Source organism: Staurois parvus, unplaced genomic scaffold (assembly GCF_062004578.1).
Source record: "Staurois parvus isolate SC_StPar_1 unplaced genomic scaffold, SC_StPar_1.0 ptg000321l, whole genome shotgun sequence".
Lineage (NCBI taxonomy): Eukaryota > Metazoa > Chordata > Amphibia > Anura > Ranidae > Staurois > Staurois parvus.
In genome coordinates, this window is record NW_028318117.1 from 4,107,279 (window position 1) to 4,132,353 (window position 25,075).

Genomic DNA, 25,075 nt, shown 5'->3' on the forward strand with positions numbered 1-25,075 from the left:
AAAGGCAAGGTGGCATCAGGCCACTGGAGTAATGTACTGTGTCCCACACTTGTAAGCCATGGAGCAAAATCGGACTCAGTGCTGTAGGGCGCAGGGCAGGGGGAAGCCATAGAAGCATCGATATTGCAACAGGGGCACAATTAGGTAATTCCTGCAGGACCCAGAGAGGAACGTCTGAGGAAGCATGCAACATAGACAGCGGGGCAATCTGGCTTGCCCGATAATACTTAGTTACATTAGGTACCCCAAGACCACCCTGGAGTCTATGAACAAAAAGCGTAGTTCTGGAGACTCTGGGGCGTTTATCGGCCAAGATGAAATGTATAATCTTTCCTGAATCAACCGAAGAAAATCAGGAGGAACCCGCACTGGGAGGATGCGAAAATAGTATAACAATTTCGGCAAGATGGTCATTTTCACTGAATTAACCCATCCTATCCAAGACAGGTGCAGAAATGGCCAAGAATGCATAAGAGAGGACACAGCGAAGCAATGGATAATAATTTGCAGCAAACAGTGAGTCATAGGTGGGGGTCAAGCGAATGCCTAGGTATTCAAGAGAAGAAGAAGCCCATTTGTAAGGGAGGTGGGACTGTAAGCGCGAAACCAAATCTGAGGCCAAAGTAATATTAAGCGCATCAGTCTTATCCAAATTAATACAGAGACCTGAAATCAAAGAGAAGTGCTCAAGAACCTGTTGCAAATTTGGAAGCGTCGTCAGGGGATTAGTGAGAGTCAAGAGAGCATCGTCTGCAAAAAGGTTCAACTTGAACTCCTGTCCCGCGTATGGAACCCCTGATACATTACAATCAGTCCGGAGCGCAAAAGCCAGCGGCTCAAGCACCAGGACAAAGAGCGCCGGGGACAGGGGGCAGCCCTGTCTCATCCCTCGCCAAATAGGAAAGGGATCTGAGAAATACCCAGCATACTTAACGGAAGCCGAAGGGGAAGAATACAAGGCTTGAATCCAAGAAAGAATAGAATCCCCAAAACCCCAACGAGACAGCACAAACCGCAGATATTCCCAAGATAGAGAATCAAAGGCTTTATATATGTCTAAGGACAGTAAGAATCCCAGAATTTTCCGCTGTTGTAGAAAATGTATAAGATGGACCACCTTACAAACGTTATCACCCGCCTGCCTCCCAGGGACGAAACCTACTTGGTCCCAGTGGACCAGACTATGCAAATATTTATTGATACGAAAACTAAGAATCTTGCCCAATATCTTCAGGTCTTCATTAAGAAGAGAAATGGGCCAGAAGGCTTGCGGTTCCTGCACATCATCGGTCGTTTTAGGAATTATGGAGATATGAGCTCTAAGCGCGTCCGGAGAGGGCAAAGAGCCCTGTCGTAACTCATTAAAATAGTCAGGGTTGCAAATTTCTTATAATAGAGGCCAGAAAAGCCGTCAGGACCTGGGACCGCGGTGGACCGCAGAGATTTGATAGCTTGGATCACTTCCAATACGGTTACACCAGCGTTGAGGGCCATCTGCGCTGCCTCGAATAATTCAGTAAGTTGGAGGTCTTTCAAGAATGCCTCTGCCTGAGCCACAGGGAAGGGATCTGGTTTAGCGTAAAGACGCGAAAGGAAGTCTGCGAAGCGGGAGACAATCTGCTGGGGATTAGAAGTACAGCCACCCGCGGGAAGTCGCAATCGGATCTATTTATGGGGTTTCCCCAAGGAATTGAGTTTCCTGGCCAGCATCAGACCCGGCTTATTAGCACAGGAATAAAATTTGTGTTTGGTCCAGCGCAGGACCCGTTCCGCCTCTGAAGAGGCTAGTCGATCCAACTCTGCCGCCAGTGCTTCCCATGTGCGTTTATGGGCTGCGGATTGGAATGACTTCCAACAAGCATCCGCAGAGGCCAGTGGAGAATGAAGTTCCAAAAGTCGGCACCCCACTCCCGCTTCCGAACCGCCGCCATCTGTATAACATGACCCCGCACCGTGGCTTTATGCACCTCCCACAGGGGCACTGCTGAAGAGACAGATCCCGAGTTTTCCGTGAAGTATGTGCGTAAGAAAGATTCTATTTGTTGGCAGGTAACCTGAGTGGTCAATAAAGAATCATTAATGCGCCAGTGAAAGGGGCGCCGTACCGATCCAGAGAGGGCCAGGAGGAGTACCAGGGGATCATGGTCCGACCAGGGCAAGGAGGGAATAGCTATCCGCCTGACCAAGGGAAGCTGCTGAACATGCATTTTGTCAATTCTACAAAAACTGTCATGAAGGTCGGAATAGAATGTAAAGTTGTGCTCAGTTGGGTGAAGTTCCTTCCAGACATCCGCCAGCCCCGCCGTCCGCAAGAGAGAGCGCATACGTTCCTCTAGCAAGTCATAAGAAGGGGCCGCCCCCCGAGCATAGCGCCTATCCAATGTGGAATCCAAGGTAACATTTGAATCTCCCAAGAGAAGAAGAAGACACAATGGTGCAAAGATGAGAAAAGAATTTATGCTGAAAGCGATTGGGTGCATAGTTAGAGACAAAAGTAACCTCCTGATCCCAGATGGTGCCCTGCAGAAGCAAATACCTGCCTGTGGGGTCCGCTATATTCCGAGCACAGACAAAAGGTAGATTGCATTTGAAAGCTATCAGTACACCCAGGAGCCGAGGCTGTGTAAAAGGTGGGATAATGAGGCGAAAGATACTGTGGAGCGGAGGACTGAGAAAACCTGGTCTCCTGTAAACATACCACATCGATTTGTTGTGATTTGAGGTGATGAAAAACTTTAGCCCGCTTCTGAGGTGAATTGAAGCCCTGAACATTTTGTGAGTGTACTTTCAGAAGGGCTGAGGCCATGGCAGTATCAGCTCAGCACGCTCAGCAGAAAAAGCATAGGTCGGCCAACATTTTCCACTCCCAATGGCGTTCGGACCATGGCATTATGAAACCCTGCATAAAAATAAAACAAAAAAAAACAGAGAAGAAAAGAAAACAAGAAAGGAAAAAAAGAAAATGACACAAGAAGCATATACAACAGTACAAACGTGTCATGCCAATGGTGACATGCATCCTCCTACACTTGAAGGATACCAGTTGGGGGTGGCTCTACCACCGGACACATGGCTGCAAATGAAAACATCAAAAACATGAGCCCTCAGGGTGCAAAAAGGCAATAAACACAATATAACGGGGTACCAAAGTAATAAAATATTACTAGTCCTAGAAGTGAGAACATCCACGGTAACCTCCCCATAGAAACCCAGCTAAACTTGGGGACCAGCCCCCTCCAGGAGGATGGCTATAGGCCCCTGTGGTACCCCACACAGCCTAAGTGGTCCCCCACCCACCTCCCAGTAGGACCGACACCCAACCAAGACCCACCAGGCCTACCTCCCACCCCGGAGCCCGAGGGAACCATCACCCCATTCCACCAATGGGAACCTGAAAAACGTCACCCAGACCCGTGGTAGGTCACAACAGCAGAAAGTCATAATCTGCAAGTCCAGGAGGAGACCCCCCCTACTCAGGGATGAAACCCAAGAAAACCGGCCAGATCAGGCCCAACCTGGAACGCTAACAATCTGGAAAAGCCCTAAGGGCCAAACTCTTGGTCCCAACAGGAAAGTCCAACAGTGGAACACAACACGGGAGATCCAAGATACATCTTCAGCCTGGAGAAGAGCAGGATGGACGTGATCCTAGAGGGGTCTGAGGGAGAGCCCTCTTCCTGTTGGACGACCGCTCCTAGAGGAGGCCCAGAGGAAACAGCCTCGCAGGGGATCCGAATGAATGAGCTGGGCTCTGAGTAGCAGCTTCCGGTGAAAGAAGGTGCAAAGATTCCAGGAGAGAGTGGGTCTCCTCCGGCATGACAACAGAGTGACTGCGGCCCTGGTAGTTGAAGGTGAGGCGGAACAGAAAGCCCCAGGCATATTTAATTCTGCAGTTCACCAGGACCGAAGTGAAGGCTTCAAATTGGCGGTGCTTCTGAGGAGTGGTCTGGGAGAGGTCCGCGAAGAGCTGGTAGCGATGCCCCTGGAATCTGAGGTCTGGGTTGTTTCTGGCCGCCAAGAGGATAGTTTCCTTAGTGCGGTAGTAAGTGAACTTGATGATAATGTCCCTCGGGGGCCCATCCAGTCGTCTGCACGGTGAATCCGGCCCAAAGCACGGTGAATGCTGTCAAATTCAAGCCGATCAATTGGAATGGCGGGCATCAGCTCCTGAAACAGAGCAGTAGCAGTGGAGGTGAGATCTGTGACTGTTTCTGGGATACCCCTTAACCGCAAATTGCCGCAGTGGGAACGGTTTTCGAAATCCTCAAGCAGAGCGTCCGCTAATTCTTTCTTGAATTCACACAAATCCTGTTCGTGACTTTTAATGACCATGGCCGCAGCATCCATTTTGTCCTCGAGATCGTGTGTCCGATTTCCCAACTCCCGAATTTCTCGCAAAAGACGGTCGGCCAGCTTGGATGTAGCGGAGGACAATTCTGACTGCAGCATGGACTTGAAACGCCGCAAGAGCTCAGCATCCCTCAGACCCGAGATGGAAGACCGCAGGGATGCCTCTGATGTCAGGTCATCTTTACCTCTGGGATCCGACCCACCCGCGGGTAGCAGTGGCGGGGGACCCGAAATTGAGGCCGGGGCTTCAATTTCGGCCTCTGGTGGAAGACACGATCCCACGGCCAAGGCTCTGGAATTCTACGGCGGCGGACCCAAAATCGAGGCCGCGGCTTCATTCGCGGACTCCAGCGGGTAGACTGCAAAATCCGGAGTGGCCTGCCGGGCGCTGGAGGAGCAGGCAGCCGCTGTTTTTTTGGCCATTGATGCACCAGGGGACAGGAGGCCAGGAGGGGTTGTAGGGAAGGCCAACCCCCCCCCTCCCCGAGTGCTAAAAATCAGCCGATGTGCTAGTGGCCGAGCAGCAGGCTTAAATTGCAGCCATTCTTGAAGCTACTCACAAGCGCCCCCCGTTTCTTGGGGATTTTAACATTCCCATTAATATAAAAAACCCAGCTACATCCCAACTCTTCAACCTAACCTCATCTTTTGCCTTAACACAATGGACACAGTCCTCCACTCACTCTGATGGGAATACGTTAGACTTTGTTTTCTCCCATCTTTGCACTCCCTACAACCTCACAAACACACTCTTTCCTCTCTCTGATCACAATCTCATCACCTTCACAGTGTCCTCATCTTCAAACTCCTATCCCTCCAAGCAGCAAACAATTACCCACAGAAACCTTCACAACTTTAACCCTTCTCTTTTCCACTCTGCAACTCACCGCCTCTATGACAGAATCTCTCCCCTGTCCTGCCCTGACCTGGCCACTTCTGTGTACAACAGTGTGCACATATCCACACTAGACTCACTTGCTCCTCTAACTACACTATGTATCAGGCCCTGACCATTACAACCATGGCAGACTGAAGACACCAGAAATTTTAAGAGACATAGTCATGCACTGGAGTGACTGTGGCATAAAATCAAAGCCCAACAAGCATTCACCCTATATAAATCTGCTTTCTTAAAATACAATTCCTCCCTCCATGCTGCCAAACATGTCTACTTTGTCACTCTTATTAATACCTTGTCATCCAGTCCTCATCATCTCTTCTCTACTTTGAACTCTCTACGTTCTCTACCTCTACCCAAGAACTCACTCACTGCTTACGAAATTGCCAATCATTTCAAAAACAAGATTGATGCAATTCGTAGGGGCAACTCCACTGCACAGACATCTATCCCACTTAGCATATCTTATACTAAACCTCTCTCAACACTTTCCTCTTTTGACCTTACTACTACTGAAGAGGTTACTAAAGTTTTCTCAGAAGCCCGTGTCACCACCTGCCCCCTGGATCCTGTTCCCTCACAACTACTATGGTCACCCTCATCTATCTTTTACTCCCTCACTCACATCTTCAATCTCTCCCTCTCTACTGGCGCCTTCCCCTCCCCTCTAAAGCATGCACAGATCACTCCCATACTTAAAAAGCCTTCACTGGACCCTACCAATCTGAACAACTTAAGACCCATCTCCCTGCTCCCGTTTACCTCTAAATTCTTATAACACTTATTCTACAATCGCCTGAGCTGCTACCTCACTGACAACAACCTTCTTGACCCTTTACAGTCTGGCTTTCGCTCACTACACTCCACTGAAACTGCCCTACTAAAACTCACTATTGATCTACTAACTGCTAAAACCAATGGCCACTACTCCGTACTCTTACTACTTGACCTCTCTGTGACTTTTGATACTGTTGACCATCCCCCCTCCTCCAAAACCTCCACTCTCTTGGCCTCCGAGACTCTGCACTCTCCTGGTTCTTCTCCTACCTATCGCAGCGCTCCTTCAGCGTTACCTAGAACTCTCTCCTCCTCTCCAATTCCTCTTTCTGTAGGGGTCCCTCAAGGTTCTGTCCTTGGACCCCTTCTCTTCTCCATCTAAACGCCCTCCCTTAGTCACTTGATAAACAATAATACAACCATCAGTCCCTCCCCTCATGCCAGGGTACTAGGTGTAATTCTGGACTCCCGTCTGTCCTTTCAGCCCCAAATACAATCACTTTCCAAACCGTGTAGACTTCACCTGTGCAACATATCCAAGATACACCCGTTTTTAACCCCTGAAACCAATAAGCAACTTATTCCCTCCCTGGTTGTCTCTCGCCTTGACTATTGTAACTCCCTCCTCATTGGCCTACTTATTTGCAGGTTATCCCCTCTTCAGTCTAGCATGAATGCTGCTGCCAGACTCATCCACCTTACCAAACGTTCCATATCTGCCATCCCTCTTTACCAATCCCTCCACTGGCTTCCCATTGCCAATCGAATAAAATTCAAAACATTAACAATAACATATAAGGCCATTTATAACTGCCCCAAATTACATCACCAATCTTGTCTCCAAATATCACCCAAGCCGTCCTCTCCACTCCTCCCATGACCTTCTGCTGTCTAGCTCCCTTGTCTCCTCTTCCCATGCTCATCTCCAAGACTTCTCCAGAGCCTCTCCTATCCTCTGGAGCTCTTTACCCCAATCGCCTACTCTATCCACTTTTAGGCGATCTCTGTAAACCTATCTCTTCAGGGAAGCCTATCCGGCCTTCAGCTACTAATCAAATCTTCTAATCCTCCTATCACTTCATCCCCCACAGTTATTACCTTTTGTACCACCAGCCCCTCCCTCTTAGATTGTAAATTCCAAGGAGCAGGGCCCTCTTAACCCTCTTGTATTGAAGAGTATTGTTGCTGTATTGTCTCCCCTTTGTAAAGCGCTGAGCAAACTGTTGGCGCTATATAAATCCTGTATAATAATAATATTAAGTAGCAAATACAGTCATAGTTCAACCACATGTGTTTAACTAGTAACAACTAAAGCAGATTGCCCTTTAATTTGAAGGTTTGTTTTTCTATTTATCAGATTGAACTGTTGGATACTATTGCCTTAAATTTGCACCGTATTGATAAAGATGTCCAGAGGTGTGATCGGAACTACTGGTATTTCACAGCAGACAATTTGGAAAAGCTCCGAAACATAATGTGCAGGTATATCAATGCACGTGTTCTGTGTATAAAAAACATCTTTCTGCCTTCTTTTGTCACAGATTTTTGAAGATTAGTGTGTATGAATTTCTATATTTTTGTTTATGGCACTGTTAGGAAAAGAGAGTGCAAACTGTATTAATATATTCCCTAGGCTGACCTTCAATCAACAAGCATGCGTTTATTTTTGAACAGGTCACATAGAGCTCAGCCTTGGGCAGTATATTGTCATGGGGAGTAGGAGAAAACTGTGATAAATACTGATACACACTTGGGTGCTTAACATTTGCTGAGAACTCCCCAATATCCTGTCATGAAAAATTTGCTGAGCAGAAAGACTCAGTATACACCAGTGCTAAGTAAAAAATTGCTTTGTGCTCTCCAAAGCTTCAGGCCTGGTTCACACCAATGCAGTTTGCTTTTAATCCGTTTTTGCAATGTTTTTTGCATGTTGCTTTGCATTTTTACACACGTCTTTGCTGTGTTTTTTTGCATTTTTTTCAGCGTTTTTTTGCTGTGTTTTTTGTTAAAGGGAAAATGTTTTTGTTGCTGGGCAGAATAAACAACAAACGCACTACGTGTGTTTCAGCCGCATCTTCATTGAACTCTATTGTAGCAAAAACACTGTTTTTTGCGTTTAAACAAGTCCCTGACCCCTTCCAAAAATGCAGCTTCTCAAAAAACCATAGATGTAAACGCGTCCCATAGGAAACCATGGAAAATGAACTGTAGTGCATCTCTGCAAAAAGCACTATAAAACGTACTCGTGTGAACCAGGCTTCAGGCCCCCTTTCACATGAATGTTCCAGTTGGGTCCACCTGCCTGTTTTTCAGGCGCACCTGATCAGAACCTCTATTCTCCTCTTTGGAGTGGCGGGTGTAAACACGGACATGTGTCCATTTACACCCACCAACATCCAATCTGATCCGCCAAAAACACATGGATAGGGATACATTTCCATTCCATTCGTCAGATCAGATCAGATGATAGTCATTGGAAACAGACAGGGAGTTCATTTCTATCAAACTGCCCATAGAGGACAGTGGGCTGTGTCCGTGTCCATGCCCACTCTGCATAAGTGGAGCGGACACAGACCCGCTATCCGATTGCTCAGCGGTGATCAGCAGAGAGCTACCCTGCTGAGCAAGCAGATCCGCTGATGGGTTCGCCCGGTGTGAAAGGGCCTAACACGTGCTGCACATCATCCAGGATGGATGCTGGACTGCTCATTCTCCTAAATGGCTTTCCTAAGTACTGTATATTTTTCCATAGAAAAGCATTTGCACCCAGACCAACAAAGGTCTTGGTAATCTAGGAATCTACAGGATAGATTTTAGCAAATTATAAAACAGATATTTATATCATAAAACAAAAAGGAGGTAGAAGTACAGCAATACAAAACAAAGGTGAATAGAGCAATGGGATTTCTAAATAGTTAACTCAAAATATATATTTCCGTTATAAGTGGGATGTGATAGGACTGGTCACCTGCTGGCTTCTTATTCTTCTCGAGGATTCGATCTTTGAGATCTCCCTTTCAGAGTTCCTGGCCATGTTCCTGTAAGTCAACTCAAAAAGGGTCTCTACAATTTCTACCAAAAAACTAAAAGATTGGCTTTGAGTGAACTGACTCCTTAACCCCTTGGTGCTAGTGCCTCCCGGCCCTTTAAGGGGTTTCTGATGGGGTGGGGTTTAGGGTCACATGACCGCCCTGATTGGCTGTCATAGCAGTCACATGATTGGAAAGCTCCTGATCACAAGTAGTGGTCGGGAGCTTCCAGTGAGGCGCTGGTAATTGTGCCGGAAGCACGCAGGATGCGTGCTCTTGGCACATGTTTGTTTACATCTGGTATGCAAATATGTTTTCCTCTTGGCTTCAAGGCCCAGCCGCCAATAGGCCGCATATTTGCCTATCGTCGGAGCAAAGGAGTTAAAGCAGAACTAAACCCTCCTGTACCTTATGTCCAAGGAAGCTGCCATCTTCACTTCCTTTTGATCTGCAGTTTCCATGGTGCCACACATATGATCATTTATGACATCAGTTGTTTGATGGCTTAATGCTTCAGTTGAGATCACAAAGCAAATGTGCCAGCTGTCATTCATGGCATGCCTTGAGGGCTCATTCACACCATGTTGTAGAGAGCTCAGTTTTTTTGCACTTGTTCTGCAAGGGCACAACAAAATAAATTGCTCTCTGTTGTTTCCTGTTCACACCACAACACTAGTATCACGTGCAGATTTTTTCTTTGCAGGAATCTGCAACGTATATAAAACTCATTAAAGTGTATATGAACACTGCTGTAAACTGATGTCTCTGCATGTGAAATCTGTGTGTCGGTGTTTCTATCAGTTTTTCTGCACGTATGGTGTGAACGAGGCCTAAATGTTACTGTTTTGGGAAACAATTAAGGTGATCAGTTTTGTCCCATTTTAACTCTTCTAAAACATGAATTGTTCCTAAATATCCTAAAATGTGAACTGTTTTTAAACATGTGTGAATGGGTAAAAGATATCAGTTTGAAGAATACAGAAAGCATACAATAGTGGGAATATTGTATCACACAAGAAACCACTAACCCCATATTAATGCTGTTGCTCTTCTAATTTCATGCAGCTATGTGTGGGAACATCTGGATGTGGGTTATGTACAAGGGATGTGCGACCTGCTGGCTCCACTTATGGTGATTTTGGAAAATGGTAGGTCCATGTTGTCCTAAATTGACCAGTAGAGAACCTAATAGGATGGTTATATGGAAATTGCAATTACTGGCTTCTCTTTAAAAGTGTGAGGACTGTTATCCTTCCAGTTTCAAAGGACGTTATAAAAACATACTTTTTCTAGATCAGGGTCTGTAGATAATAAAGCAATATTAAAGTCTCTAAAACTAGCCATATGGGGCTTGGTTATCTTTTGTTCAGGCCACAGAAATTAGCTGAAATTTGAACCCTCTATGGCAGTGGTTCTCAACCTTCCTAATGCCGCGACCCCTTAATACAGTTCCTCATGTTGTGGTGACCCCCAACCATAAAATTATTTTCGTTGCTACTTCATAACTGTAATTTTGCAGTGGGAGGAGTAGTGCCACGTCATTGGTGTCAGTGGGAGGAATAGTGTCCCATCACTGATGTCAATGGGAGGAATAGTGCCCCATCATTGGTATCAGTGGGAGGAATAGTGCCCCATCATAGGTGTCAGTGGGGGGAATAGTGCCCCATCCTTGGTGTCAGTGGAAGGAATAGTGTCCCATCATTGGTGTCAGTGGGGGGAATAGTGCCCCATCATTGGTGTCAGTGGGAGGAATAGTGCCCCAACATTGGTATCAGGGGGAGGAATAGTGCCCCATCATTGGTGTCAGTGGGAGGAATAGTGCCCCATCATTGGTATCAGTGGGAGGAATAGTGCCCCATCATTGGTGTCAGTGGGAGGAATAGTGCCCCATCATTGGTGTCAGTGGGAGGAATAGTGCCCCATCATTGGTGTCAGTGGGGGGAATAGTGCCCCATCATAGGTGTCAGTGGGGGGAATAGTGCCCCATCATTGGTGCCAGTGGGAGGAATAGTGCCCCATCATTGGTGCCAGTGGGAAGAATAGTGCCCCATCATTGGTGTCAGTGGGGGGAATAGTGCCCCATCATAGGTGTCAGTGGGGGGAATAGTGCCCCATCATTGGTGTCAGTGGGAGTAATAGTGCCCCATCATTGGTGTCAGTGGGGGGAATAGTGCCCCATCACTGGTGTCAGTGGGAGGAATAGTGTCCCATCACTGGTGTCAGTGGGAGGAATAGTGTCCCATCACTGGTATCAGTGGGAGGAATAGTGCCCCAACATTGGTGTCAGTGGGAGGAATAGTGCCCCATCATTGGTATCAGTGGGAGGACTAGTGCCCCATCATTGGTGTCAGTGGGGGGAATAGCGCCCCATCATTGGTGCCAGTGGGAGGAATAGTGCCCCATCATTGGTGTCAGTGGGGGAAATAGCGCCCCATCATTGGTGTCAGTGGGAGGAATAGTGCCCCATCATTGGTGTCAGTGGGGGGAATAGCGCCCCATCATTGGTGTCAGTGGGGGGAGGAAAAGCGCCCCATCGTTGGTGTCAGAGGGGGGAGGAGTCGTGCCCCATCGTTGGTGTCATTTGGGGGAGGAATCGTGCCTCATCGTTGGTGTCAGTGGGGGGAGGAATAGTGCCCCATCATTGGTATTAGTGACACCAATGATTGGGCACTATTCCTCCCATTGACACCAATGATACTTACCTTGCTGACCCCTGCTCCAGCCTGGGCTCGCTCCCTCCCTCTCCCATGGTACAGACACTTACCGGTCAGCTGTCTTCCTTCTCCGGCCGCTCTGCTCCTCTTCACTCGCTCGATCTTCGCGGTGCCTATCGGCTCCTCCTCTCCAAGCTCCACCTCCTCGCCGGTGATTGGCCGCCTGTGTGCCTCTCCTGAGCTACAGTTCTGGCGGCCAATCACCGGCGAGGATTGATCCCGGGGGTGTGGCCAGATGACAGGGGCGGCATGTCATCCCGCCCACACCTGGAGACAGACAGAGGAGCGGTGTCTCGGTTCCTAAGACCATCGGAAATATGTGTTTTCCGATGGTCTTAGGCGACCCCTGTGAAAGTGTCGTTCGACCCCCAAAGGGGTCACGACCCACAGGTTGAGAACCGCTGCTCTATGGCCAGCTTAAGGATGCACCTAAAAAAACAATTTAGCGATTTCGCAGAAAATGACATTGTGAACTTGTAGATGAACACCCTTCACTTCATGCGCATGGCTGCTGTTAAAAAGGATGTGTCACAGATCTACCTTTATTTACTGCCTGTGTGGCAGTGCCCTGCAGTATCACGGTTATCTTTATCAGTAGATATGAAGAAATAACTGGTCAAATGGACCTAACTATCACAACCATAGTGAATGTAAGACTAAGATCTTACTCACCACATACACTCACTGGCCACTTTATTAGCTACACCTGTTCAATTGCTTGGTAACACAAATTGCTATGCGGCCAATCACATAGCAGCAACTCAATGCATTTAGGCATGTAGACATGGTGAAAACGATTTGTTGAAGTTCAAATGGGGAAGAAGGGGGATTATAGTGATTATGTATGTGGCATGGTTGTTCCTTCCAGACAAGCTGGTCTGAGTATTTCAAAAACTGCTTCTCTACTGGGTTTTCACGCACAACCATCTCTAGGGTATACAGAGAATGGTCTGAAAAAGAGAAAATATCCGGTGAGCTGCAGTTGTGTGGATGAAAATGCCTTGTTGGTGTCAGAGGAGAATGGGCAGACCGGTTCGAGATGATATAAAGGCAACAAGTAACTCAAATACCCACTCGTTTCAACCAAGGTATACAGAATACCATCTCTTAACGCACAACACGCCGAACCTTGAAGCAGATGGTCCACAGCAGCAGAAGACCACACTGGGTGCCACTCCTATCAGCTAAGAACAGGAAACAGAGGCTACAGTTCGCACAAGCTCACCAAAAATGGACAATAGAAGATTGGAAAAATGTTGCCTGGTCTGATGAGTCTCGATTTCAGCTGTAGCATTCAGATGGTAGGGTCTGAATTTTGCGTAAATGACATGCAAGCATGGATCCATCCTGCCTTGTATGAATGGTTCAGGTTGGTGGTGGTGGTGGTGTAATGGTGTGGGGGATATTTTCTTGGCACTAGCAAGGTGTACCTAATAAAGTGGCTGGTGAGTGTACAGTACACGGTACAAGTGTTGCATGGTTGCGATTCTCCCCAGTCAGAATGCAGACAGCAATGAAAACAAAGTAGGTGTTCCTTTCCCTATTGTTTATGTTCTTGTTATAGTGATTGCCATTACTTCCTGTGTTGGTAACCTCTTAGGACGTTAGATGAAATCCTTCCAGTAGGAACATGCCAGGTTCAAGCCCCGCCTTGCTTTTTTCCTAAATTAAAAAATGAATGGCTGGAGTTCTATTTTTAGTAATGGGTTAGTGGATTGTTAACTCAAAGTGGACTTTTTTTTACATGAAGTTGCCTTTTTCAAAATATGTCCTGTTCATGTCTCTTTACAAACACACAGCTAGAAATATGCTGCTCTGATAAACCCTAATCTAACAAAATGATGTATTCCAATTATAGATATGCTGGCATACAGCTGCTTCACGCAGCTTATGAAGAGAATGAGTCAGAACTTCCCAAATGGAGGGGCCATGGACACACACTTTGCCAACATGAGATCTTTGATCCAGGTGGGTGTTTCCCTGAGAACATAGAGAATGTTTATATCACTGCTATTGACAATAACAACAAACTGTTCAAATTAGAATGCTTTCACTCGAAAGATACAAAATGCAGAAACCACTCATAGCAGAGTTATTTCCACCTTTGTTAGATTTACAAACACTTTGAGTCCTTCTCTGGACAATTTTTTTTCTCATCCCTGTAACAAACACGGGTCAGATCACTGTCAGCTTCACTATTTTGTGACAAATGACTGGCCAAACTTTGTCACTGATATGCAACAATGACATTCTCAGCCTCATCCTGCACAAAGATTTTCCAGCTTGTGGGACCACAATCTGAATGCCAGTAGGCTGACAGTGATTGTCACTGGGTTTAGTTAACTAAGCAATTAAACCGTTAAACCCCAAACTGTCACCAGATAGCTTTTGGCCTATTGACCCTGTGCAATAACAACAATGACAGTTATGGCTTTAACCACTTCAGCCCCAAGCCATTTCTGGCACTTTTTGTATACATTTAAAAATCAGTATTTTTTTGCTAGAAAATCTCTTAGAAGCCCCAAACATTATATATTTTTTTTTAAAGCAGAGGCCCTAGAGAATAAATTGGTGGTTTTTCATTTTTTTTATGTCACACGGAATTTGCACAGCAGTTTTTCAACCACAATTTTTGGAAAAAATTAATTTTTTTTCTACATACTTACCTGTAAAATCCATTTCTTGGAGTACATCACGGAACACAGAGCAGGCTATTATTATTATTATACAGTATTTATATAGCGCCAAAAAGTTTGCTCAGCGCTGTACATTATAGTGGGGGACAGTACGTGAGACAATACAGTAACAATACAATACACGAGGGGTTCGAGGGCCCCTTGTGTATTGTATTGTTACTGTATTGTCTCATGTACATGACTATGTGGATTATAGATCACCTTTAGGTGAATGAACACTGGCAAACCAATCAGAGAGGGGGTCCTCCCCTATATAACCCCTCCTATACAGGAAGTACCTCAGTTTTTGTAGCAAGCAATGCCATTCCAGAAAGGGGTGGGACCTCTATGTCCTATGATGTACTCCAAGAAATGGATTTTACAGGTAAGTAATTTTCGTACATCATGGGACACAGAGCAGGCTATTCATGACTATGTGGGATGTCCAAAAACAATAAGAAATTTGGGGGGATGGTGACACCATGATAGTCACCATCAATAATCCCTCAGGACCTACTCAGCCATCCGTAAAACACTGCGGCCAAAGGCAGAATCCTCTGTGGCTCTGACATCCACCTGTAGAACCTTGTGAATGTGTGCCTTGAAGACCCTGTAGCGGCCTTGCAAACCTGAGCCACTGATGCATGTTGGCGGATTGCCCATGATGCCCCCACACTCCTAGTGGAGTGTGCCTTCACCTGAAAGGGTGGGACTTTACCTTTAAAACCGTAGGCTTAGTGATCAATTGGCTGATCCAATGAGAAATAGTCACCTTGGATGCTGCCTGCCCCTTTCCTAGGCCCCTCTGGCAGCACGAATAGAGCATTTGATCTCCTGACCTGTGCTGTCGCCTTCAAGAGGACCCTTGCAGCATGAACCACATCCAAGGTATGCAGAGATCTTTCTCTTGCTGACTGAGGCCTAGGAAAGAATGAAGGCAGAAATAGAAACATCACCTTACGAGTCAACAGGACCAGTGGAATCTCTCCAATAGGTTCAAATGGTGGCTTTTGAAAAACCTCCAGAACCAAGTTCAGGTCCCAAGGACACAAAGTCAACCTGACAGGAGGAGCCATAGGAAAAAAGTGCGAACCAAAGAATGAGGCGCCATGGGCCTCTATAAATAAATTGCTAATTCTGAAACCTTAGGTAAATAACAATATCTTGGCACACCTTACACTAAGTGAAATACCCACTCTGATTATCCCTTTAAGAAAAAGTGACACCTTCACCTTTGAAAATAGATACAATAATAATCAACCTTTTCTTCCACCTAACTGTCAAAACTCATAAATCAAATACCTAATACAAATAAATCCTATTCCAGCCCCATCAAAATATTCCCAAATAATTATTAAAAAATAATAAAATAAATAATAAATGTCCAAAATATAAGTCCAGTCAATCAATGGTCCGAAGAAACTTTCTTAATCCAATGTGTTGACCTTCCAATCCTCATATCACTCCTCCTGAACTTCAAAAAAATGAAACTATAATAGTGTATTAACTTCTACATATAAATAACTTAAACATGTATAAATACAATCATAAAACATCAACATGCAGCGCTGATAATATAATATAAATATAAAACATATAGTATATAGTATTAGCAATAAGTCATATAAATTGCGCTCTGTGGCGCTGAAATAGGTGATGGTATAATTATCATATAAGCAGCATCAGCAATCAAACATATAAAACATATAAATTAGTGCTGTGTAGCGTTGCAGAAATAGACACGTGAAAACGTCCAAAATTGACGTCATATGGTGCATATAGTGATGAAAGAAAAATGCAAAGTTCAATAACAGTACAATGGTGAAAATCCGTGACCGTGGTGTTAAAAGGGCTAAGTGTAGATTGCACTAACCAGAAAGCACAAATTAATGCGCATTTGAGTAAATCAAGACCAACTCCTGGTCATCAACATCTGGCAGCTGGAACAATGGGGATCATCTGGCAAACGTCAGCTAGGAAGGTAGCACACCATCAGGATATCCAGGCACCAGGAATACACTCTCTCAACACCAGGGGGAACCACACATTCAGGTATTGCGGGGTCACCAAGGATCTCCTTAGGGGGGAAGCTCATAATAAACGAGCCAAACAGAAGAAATTCCAATAGTGTAGTAATTTTAATGGATTGTAGGGGTGATAGCAAGAAAACACACTCATATGTTGGTAAATGACAATAACCAAAATGGCCACCAGCCATCCACGTGGGCCGCGCGGAGTGACGTCACAGGGTAGGGCACCTCCCTTACGCATTTCGTGCCCGTGCAGTTATCAAAGGGAGCGTGCCTCAATCACTGTCCTCTCCTATATACCGTACGGTGCGCATGCGCGGTATCGCTAATTGTCGTCATTATGGTCCGTTCGCGCATGCGCGATGCATGCGAACAGTGGCCATTTTACTGAAGATCAATGAACAGCAACATGAATTGAAGACATCCAAGGGGAGGGGGTGATTTAGGTGACAGCTGGTCACTAGAAAAAACACTAATACCACGCGGTATAAGTAATATTGATTATAAATCCAATAGTGAATTGACTTTTATTGGTGACTGTAGTAAGTAGTACACAATAAACGGACCACCTTCCCTAGAGTGAAGAAATAGAAAAGAACAGCACCACTGTCGAATAGTCTGTGGGACTACAAGTTCCAGTATAACCTCTACCTTGGAAGTATTCATATGTTGCTGAAATGAAAATATTCAAGTACTAAACGATATTACATTATGTCTGAGTATTATATAAATATGTAATTAAAAAGAAGAATTACTCATTGTTGATAAAATAAGATTCTAGCTATGTAAAGCACACATACAGTATAATCAATTATAAAATTCAATATACAATCAATAATAGGACTAGTTAAAAACATTGTTGCTGCTTGCTATCAATAAAACTGATACATTAAGTGAATAGGTAAATATGTAAATCAAATTAAGAATGTAATAAAAAATGTAAGTAATAAATGTATACATAAAATAGAAAAAACATTAAAAATGAACATTAAAAATGAAAAAACATTAAAAATGAAGAATGGGGAAATATCAACCATAAAATTATTAATTGCCTGGAAAAAACTCTCGTATGGTGTACAACAGGGTCCGTAATAGTTAAATTGATATGATATACAACGAGATCAACTAAAATATATAAATGAAAAATTGGTAGATAAAATTGAAAATGTCATAAGATTGTAAAAACTCATTATGATCATTATAAACAAAAAATGAAGCTAAATATTGAGATAAAAAATTTGAAATATATGATGAATAAATATAACAGGAATATAGGAGATGTAAAAAATATTAAATATAGAATATTGAATGTAAAAATAAGAGATGCTGGCAACAGATTGTGAATCTCGCTAGCGTTCATCAGGGTGCTATGGTATTTAAAAGAATAATATTTTGGAGAGGTGAATTAGCTGGTATCAATAAAACAATTGATGTCAAGGTCAATGTTGAGGCCAAGTGGTGTAAGTGTACGTAATAAAAAGATCCATTTGGTCTCTAGCATGGACACTGCTCGACGTTTGAAAATACCTCTCCAATGTTTCTTTACAATATCTATACCTGTAAACTTTAAATGGTGTGGGTTCCTATTATGTGATTCCCGAAAATGCATAGATAAAGAATGTTCTGTAAAACCCTTCTTGATGTTACAAAGGTGCTCTCTGAGTCTATCTCTCAGTCTCCTTGTGGTCCTTCCTATATACTGTTTACCACATGAGCAATCTAGGAGATACACGACATGTGTGCTATTGCATGTGATGACCGATTGTATATCATACGATATCTGTGCAAGTAATGGACAAGTGCACAAAAATAAATCAGTTCAACTGTGGGAAAACACGTGAATCATGCAAAACAGCATTTCGTGTACACTCCAACAAAAAGTGAGAAAAAAAAAAAAAAAAATATATATATATATATATTAATATATAAAAACTCAATATATAAAAAAAATATATAAATGGAACAAATCAGTGAACACTCCAATTCATACGGTGAGCAATCCGTGACCACCTCCAAATAGTGCGATTAAATAATTACCCTCAGGAAGTAATGACAAACTTATCAGGATATCCTTGGTCAATTAACAACCACTTCCAAGCTTCAAATCACTCCAGTTGCTAATCCTCCATAATCCTCATAAAGTGAAAAGGATACTTTAAAAGGTATGTATTTTAAAGCATAAAGACATTTATTAAGTATCTTACATTGGGGTATGTAGAAATCGACTCTTCTGTCAAACAGAACAGCCTCAGTGTTTTCCTGGTTTAGAAGTTTTCCTGGTAGAAGAAGTCCGGAAGTGACGAAACGTGTCGGGGAACGTGACGGCTGACGCACTCACGCCAAACCGGAAGTGTCGTCGTGGCCATTTTGGAAATTGGAAAACGTGGTTTCCTGATCCAGAAAAACACTGAGGTTGTTCTGTTTGACACAAGAGTCGATTTCTACTGTCAGGAATGGACTTGCCAATAGTGGTGGGACTCACCTGCCTTGTGGGCTGCAGTACCAGGGCTGGCCAGCGGGTGCTCTCAACAACCAGAGGTTCACTTCGGCAATTAGCCATCACCTGGGGCTGATTGCAGGAGTATTTAAGGGATGGCCAGACCTGCAGTCTGTGCCTTGGTGTGTGTTTTTCCATGGGCCCCTGTATCTTGTAACCTGCGTTCCTGTTCCTGCCTCTCCCTGACTTGTTGCCGACCCTGCCTGATCCTGACCTCTGCTGACTTCTCCTGTTTTGATCCCTGGCTTGTGACCCTGACCATTCTCTCCGCCTGCTCCTCCTGTACCTACATGCCCGATAGTTATCAACCCGGCCTGCCTGATTACCTTGTGCTCTATATGTGTATGTACCTGTGTATCTGTATCAGTTTAGGTTTGGGTTTGTTTCACCTTGTTGTATGTATTTGTGTTAGCTTGGGGTTTGGTGCACTGCGTTTATGTTTGTATTGTTAGTCTTAATAAATTGTCTTATTTATACCATATCTGAAGCTTGCGTTTCCCTGTGTCAGTCCACACACTTCTGGTCACACCCGCATCCCTGACATTACACCAAAGCCACAAACCTGACCAGAAGTGGCTGCACAGGGAGGCCATCTTGGCTTATTGTTGCTGGGAAGGATGGATCTTGATGAGGTGGTGTATTTATCTCTGCTAGTGTTTGATGACAAAGACTATGCTTATCAGACTCTTAAGGAGTATACCCGGGATCAACTGCTAGAGTGTATAAGGATCGCTCATTGTCTAGTTGATCAGGGCACAGAGTTTTCTGAGGTGCGGCCATTGATCCAGGTTTGTGCTGAGTTGGCTCGGTCCTGTACCCCTGAAAGCAGGGATGACTTTTTTCCCCCATTTAGTGTGGATCAAGTGGAATCACTTGTATGGTTGTTGGAGGATGATCCAGATTGTTTCCATGAGCACTATGCAGCATGTCCATCACATGTGCTTATGGATTGCATAAACGCAGTGCAGTCTTTGATCAGACAGGCTAGGTGTAAGCTGAGTTTTGTTAAACCAGTACTGCAGACATGGACAGATTTGTTACACCCAGCCTCAGTCGGCTTGCAACATCATTCCTCTGCTCAAGGCACTCTTCCTGCATCCCCGACAGCACCCCCAGTGATGGCCTAGTATACTCTGCTAACTACCACATACCAGTCCCCTGCTCCCACTCGCTGCACCTATCCTTTCTCCAACCCTGTAAAGAAGTCCTCTGTAGCAACTGCTCCCTCCTCTGTTCCATCCTCCAGCTCTTCTCTGTCTCCAGCTGCTCCATCTGTTTACAAACCTGCGCTTTCTTACAGTGCTCCGGTAACTAAAACCAGGAAAAGGTGAAAGTTCTTTCCAACCAATACCATCCTGCCAGTATCCAAACCGGTCAGCCTCCCATCTGAGAACCTGCCTTCCGTGGTGCAGCCTGGTGCCTCGGCGCCCACAATTCAGCCTGATGTCTTTACCCAGCCTGATGCCTCTACCCAGCCTGATGCCTCTACCCAGCCTGATGTCTCTATTCAGCCTGATGTCTCTATTCAGCCTGATGTCTCTATTCAGCCTGATGTCTCTACCCAGCATGATGTTTCTACCCAGCCTGATGAACTGATCCAGCCTGATGATCCTATTATGCCAGATGACTCGATGCCCGCTGTTCCGCCAGATGACTCGGTGCCCGCTGTCTTGCCAGTTGACTCAGAGCCCGCAGTCTTGCCAGACGACTCGGTGCCCGCAGTCTTGCCAGACGACTTGATGCCCGCTGTTCCGCCAGTTGACTCAGTGCCCGCAGTCTTGCCAGATGACTCGGTGCCCGCAGTCTTACCAGACAACTCGGTGCCCGCAGTCTTGCCAGACGACTCGATGCCATCTGTTCCGCCAGTTGACTCGGTGCCCGCAGTCTTGCCAGACGACTCGGTGCCCGCAGTCTTGCCAGACAACTCGATGCCTGCTGTTCCGCCAGTTGACTCGGTGCAGTCCACACACTTCTGGTCACACCCGCATCCCTGACATCTACATATCCCAATGTATGATAATAAATGTCTTTATGCTTTAAAATACCTAGTCTGTACCCCAGAGAAATCGTAGAAATGACCCATTTGTCTTGGATTAGAGCCCTCCGTGCAGCCACAAAATTCTAAAATCTTCCCCCCACCCGAACAAGTGGGGGCACCCCTTCATAAGGAGGCAGACTTTGGATCTGTCTTAGACGACTTTTGCACCCAGGGCCTCCTTGGGTTTTGATTCTGAGATCTACCCCTGGAGGCTGGGACGTGTGTGTGGCAAAATGACTGCATGGTAGATGAGGGCCCAGTAATCAAAACTCCTGACACCTTAAAAGAAGGGTAGAAGAGTACTTTTACCCCCTGAAATCTTTTGGATATATTTGTCTAAATTGTCCCCAAACAGCCGTTCCCCATGAAAGGGAAAACCTGCCAACAATTTTTTGCATTACAGTTCTGCTGACCAACTCTTCAGCCTCAAAACCCTGCGCATGTGCACTGATAAGAGGACCAAGCGAGAAATTTGCTGAATTAACTCCTTAAGAGCATGAACCACAAAACACAAAGCACGCAGAACATCCTCCAAATCCTCAGTCGAGCATTCCCCCTGCACTAATGGTCTTCTAATTTGTTGCTTGACACGGTCAGAAAGACTCTGGCAAATGCCAATAGGAAGGGGAGGAGGCCTTATTCGCTGGGTCCTTGAAAACCTGCACAGGACATGTTAAAGATTTATTAAGGATGAAACAGCTGCATCCACTACAGGAAATCCCCATTTCTTAACATACTTTTGTTCCATGGGGTACAAAACAGAAAACCTTTTTGGTGGAACAAAAACCCTGTTTGGGTGATCCCAGTCAGCATACATAATTTTCTCCAGAAGAGGATGCACCAGAAAGGCCTGAGTGAAGGCTTCAAAGAGCCCAGGGAAGAATAAGTAATCTCAGAGGTTTCTATCAGAGGTTTCTATCAGAGGTAGCTGGAACCCAAACCGTACCATATCAGTGAGGTCTTGGACTAAAAATCTTTGAGACTGGGAGGCAGAGACTCCTCAGACAGAAATTCTACTGCCCGACCTTCCTTCAGCTCTTTCTCATCCTCAGGCTCCCCCCATTCATGCTCCAGGATTGCTGGTTCTAGTGACAGGGATCTATCCCGCTTCTTAGTCCCCTGAGAAACTGATCATGCAAGCGATCTTATCTTCTAAACCCACTAAGGCTGAAGCAAAATCATCCTTAGCTACATATGCTGAGGCAGAAGCCACAATGCCAGATAGATGTAGTGGCTCAGACTGCCCAGTTGCTTCGGGCCTGTCAGGAGAGGATATTATAGTGGACCTTCGGCTAGGTTCCTCAGGACCTGGCGGTGGTACATTAGTGCCCTTTCCTGCTGCACCTCCCCCACTCTGTTTTCTGGAAGACATTACTTCAGATAGTGCAAGCCTGTGCACCTCCACTAGTAACACAGATCACAATGATACAGCTATGCAAGAAGTGTGCTGAAAAAACACTCAATGCAAATTCTGCCCTATGAGCCACCTACGGCAGCTCCAGACTGACTGGTCCACGCTTTCCTCTCCAAGGGGAGTACTCACGTGCCCCTACTGAATAGCCAGCTCTGTGTCCTGGCCAGGGGCAGACTGACAAGTCATCGGGCAAAAGGGGATCATGGGGCCCCTGTGTCCTTGCCCAAACTCAAAAAACCCTATGAAAAAGGTACCAGGGGCATCTCATGGGGCCCCCTACTGACCCAGGGCCCTCGGGCAGTGCCCGAATTTCCAAATGGTCAGTCCGCCCCTGATCCTGGCCACAAGAGATTTCTCAGCAGCAGCCACATTTTTCCTGGCCTCCAAATAAACAAAATATGGCTGACTTCCGTTTCCGGCTGCACTCCCTCAAGTGGCCGAAAGCAAAAAGAGCAAGCACATCTCGGGAACAACAGTGAGCACTCCCCCTGGTGGAAACTCACAGACACACCTCTCTTTTTCCCTTTAGAGCTTTGTTTGTTTCTCTTTACAGAGAGAACAAAAGGAGATATCTTACTAGTCCCGCCGTAGGTTCCTGACTTCCGTCAGGCACCAACCGTCACCCATCATGGCAGGCATTGTCATACAGACCTTCAAGAACTAAGTCCCCATGCTGAGGGGCTATTGCCATGGACCCGCATAGCACCCCTCTGGAAGTGCCTTGGTCAGAATTAAAACTGCCCAAGGTTCCATCTGTGCGGGGTCCAGCACAGTAAGGCTGCATTACAAGCAAAACCTCAAGGATTCTTCTCCTTATCCAGCAAGGCTTGGGTACCGTCCATTTTAGCTCATAGCCTTCCGAATGGATCTGATTAAAGTCCCTGATTCTCTAATGGAACTGTTCTGAACTTTCAAGTATGCTCTAAGAGCACAGCAATACTTTCAATGACCATCCACCTTAAAGACACTAGCAAAAAAACTGAGGTACTTCCCGAATAGGAGGGAATTATATAGGGGAGAACCTCCTCTCTGATTGGTCAGCCAGTGTTCATGCACTTATAGGTGGACTATAACCCACATAGTCATCAATAGCCTGCTCTGTGTCTCGTTCTGTACAATAAAGAAATACACTTTTTTAAATTTTATTGCAAAAAATCCACCATACATAACCCAATCTTTTGAAAAATATAAAAGATGATGTGACGCTGAGTAAATAGATACCAAACATGTTATGCTTTAAAATTGCCCTCGCCTGTATAACGGCGACAAATGAATTACATTTTACTATTCATAGAAGACAATTTAAAAGCATTTACAGGTTACCACTTTAGATATACAGAGGAGGTCTAATGCTAGAATTGCTGCCCATTATCTGGTGATCACGATGATACCTTACAAGTAGGGAACGATTGCTGTTTGTATGTGTGTTTGTATTGCTGCCCATATCTGACGATCACGATGTTACCTTACATGTAGGGAATGATTGCTGTTTGTATGCGCGTAGGACCGATGCATGCGTTCACGTTTGTGCATGAGCACTGGGGTGCGGAGGCTCTTTAATTTATTTTTTTCTTACATTGTCACTTAAAAAATTTTTTTGATCACTTTTATTGCTGTCATGAGGAATGTAAACATCCCCTGTGACAGCAATAGACACATGACAGGTATTTTATATGGAGGAATCCAGGGTCTATAAGACCCCATATCCCTCCTCTGCACTTGAAAGCATTCAAAACACTTTATGAATGCTTTCAGATTTTAAAATGTGGCAGGGAAAGTTTCTGAGTAAACCGGAAGTGATGTCAAGTCACCCGTTCCAGTTTATAATAAAGGAGAGACGATCAAGGCTGCCAATCAAAGCCAATTCCGTCTTTGTTTAGCTGTCCAGCCAGCCGACGGACTTACAGTGGGACGGGAGATTCCGAGAGATCCGGGGAAGGTGGCGGGAGGGGGGAATCGTTCCCCCCGGCTGCTTGTACAAGCAATCGATTGGCTAGTTACCTGTAGGCATCACTCCAGTACAACCTCCGAAAGTCAAGCAGCATACAGGTACATCACTGGTCCGTTAGTGGTTAAATATCTGTTACACACACTGTCACCACAGACAGGTATATCCATAAATTTACACTACAGTAGTGCTCTTCAAGAGACAGGGATTCTTTGAGTTCTGCATTAGTGCATTAGAGATGATTTAACATTTTTCAAAATATTGTTGCATAATGAAAAGGTAAAAAGAGTACAAATAAAATATCTACAGAAAAAGGGTATTACAAAGGTAACAAAAAGACAACAATGCAATAGCAAAACAAAAGGGCTGAAAAATTAAATCAAGTCCTGTTTCAGTAGAGTCCAAGAATTTTGTTTTCTTTCTAGGTCACAGCTCATGCTCATTTCTTTTTCAATTATATTTCTCGCATGATTCATACATCATTGATTAGAAATTCATTTGTTTTTTAAAAAATTTCCAAAATGCCCGATGACTCAAATTCGATGGTCGCTCGAAAATCGGCTGTTGCTGTGGCCCACTAATAGTGCGACATTTGAACGAAAATTTTTAGAAAAGATTTTCGAAAGAAATTCTTTCGAAATTCGACCCATGTATGGCTGGCTTTAGGCGTGGCTGCTGGGAGGCCATTGTGTTTATGACCATGTA

The 25,075-nt window shown here is 45.1% G+C and overlaps 1 protein-coding gene across 2 annotated transcripts in view; it reads left to right on the plus strand.

Annotated features, from left to right (window-relative positions):
- The window catches only part of SGSM2 (small G protein signaling modulator 2), a 475,991-nt gene that overhangs the window by 432,910 nt on the left and 18,006 nt on the right, over nt 1–25,075 (plus strand). For both annotated transcript variants that reach the window (XM_089683765.1, XM_089683766.1), the window contains 3 exons: nt 7,383–7,507; nt 10,120–10,202; nt 13,627–13,736. In XM_089683765.1, coding sequence (XP_089539891.1) covers nt 7,383–7,507; nt 10,120–10,202; nt 13,627–13,736 — 318 coding nt within the window. The remainder of the gene's footprint in view (nt 1–7,382; nt 7,508–10,119; nt 10,203–13,626; nt 13,737–25,075) is intronic.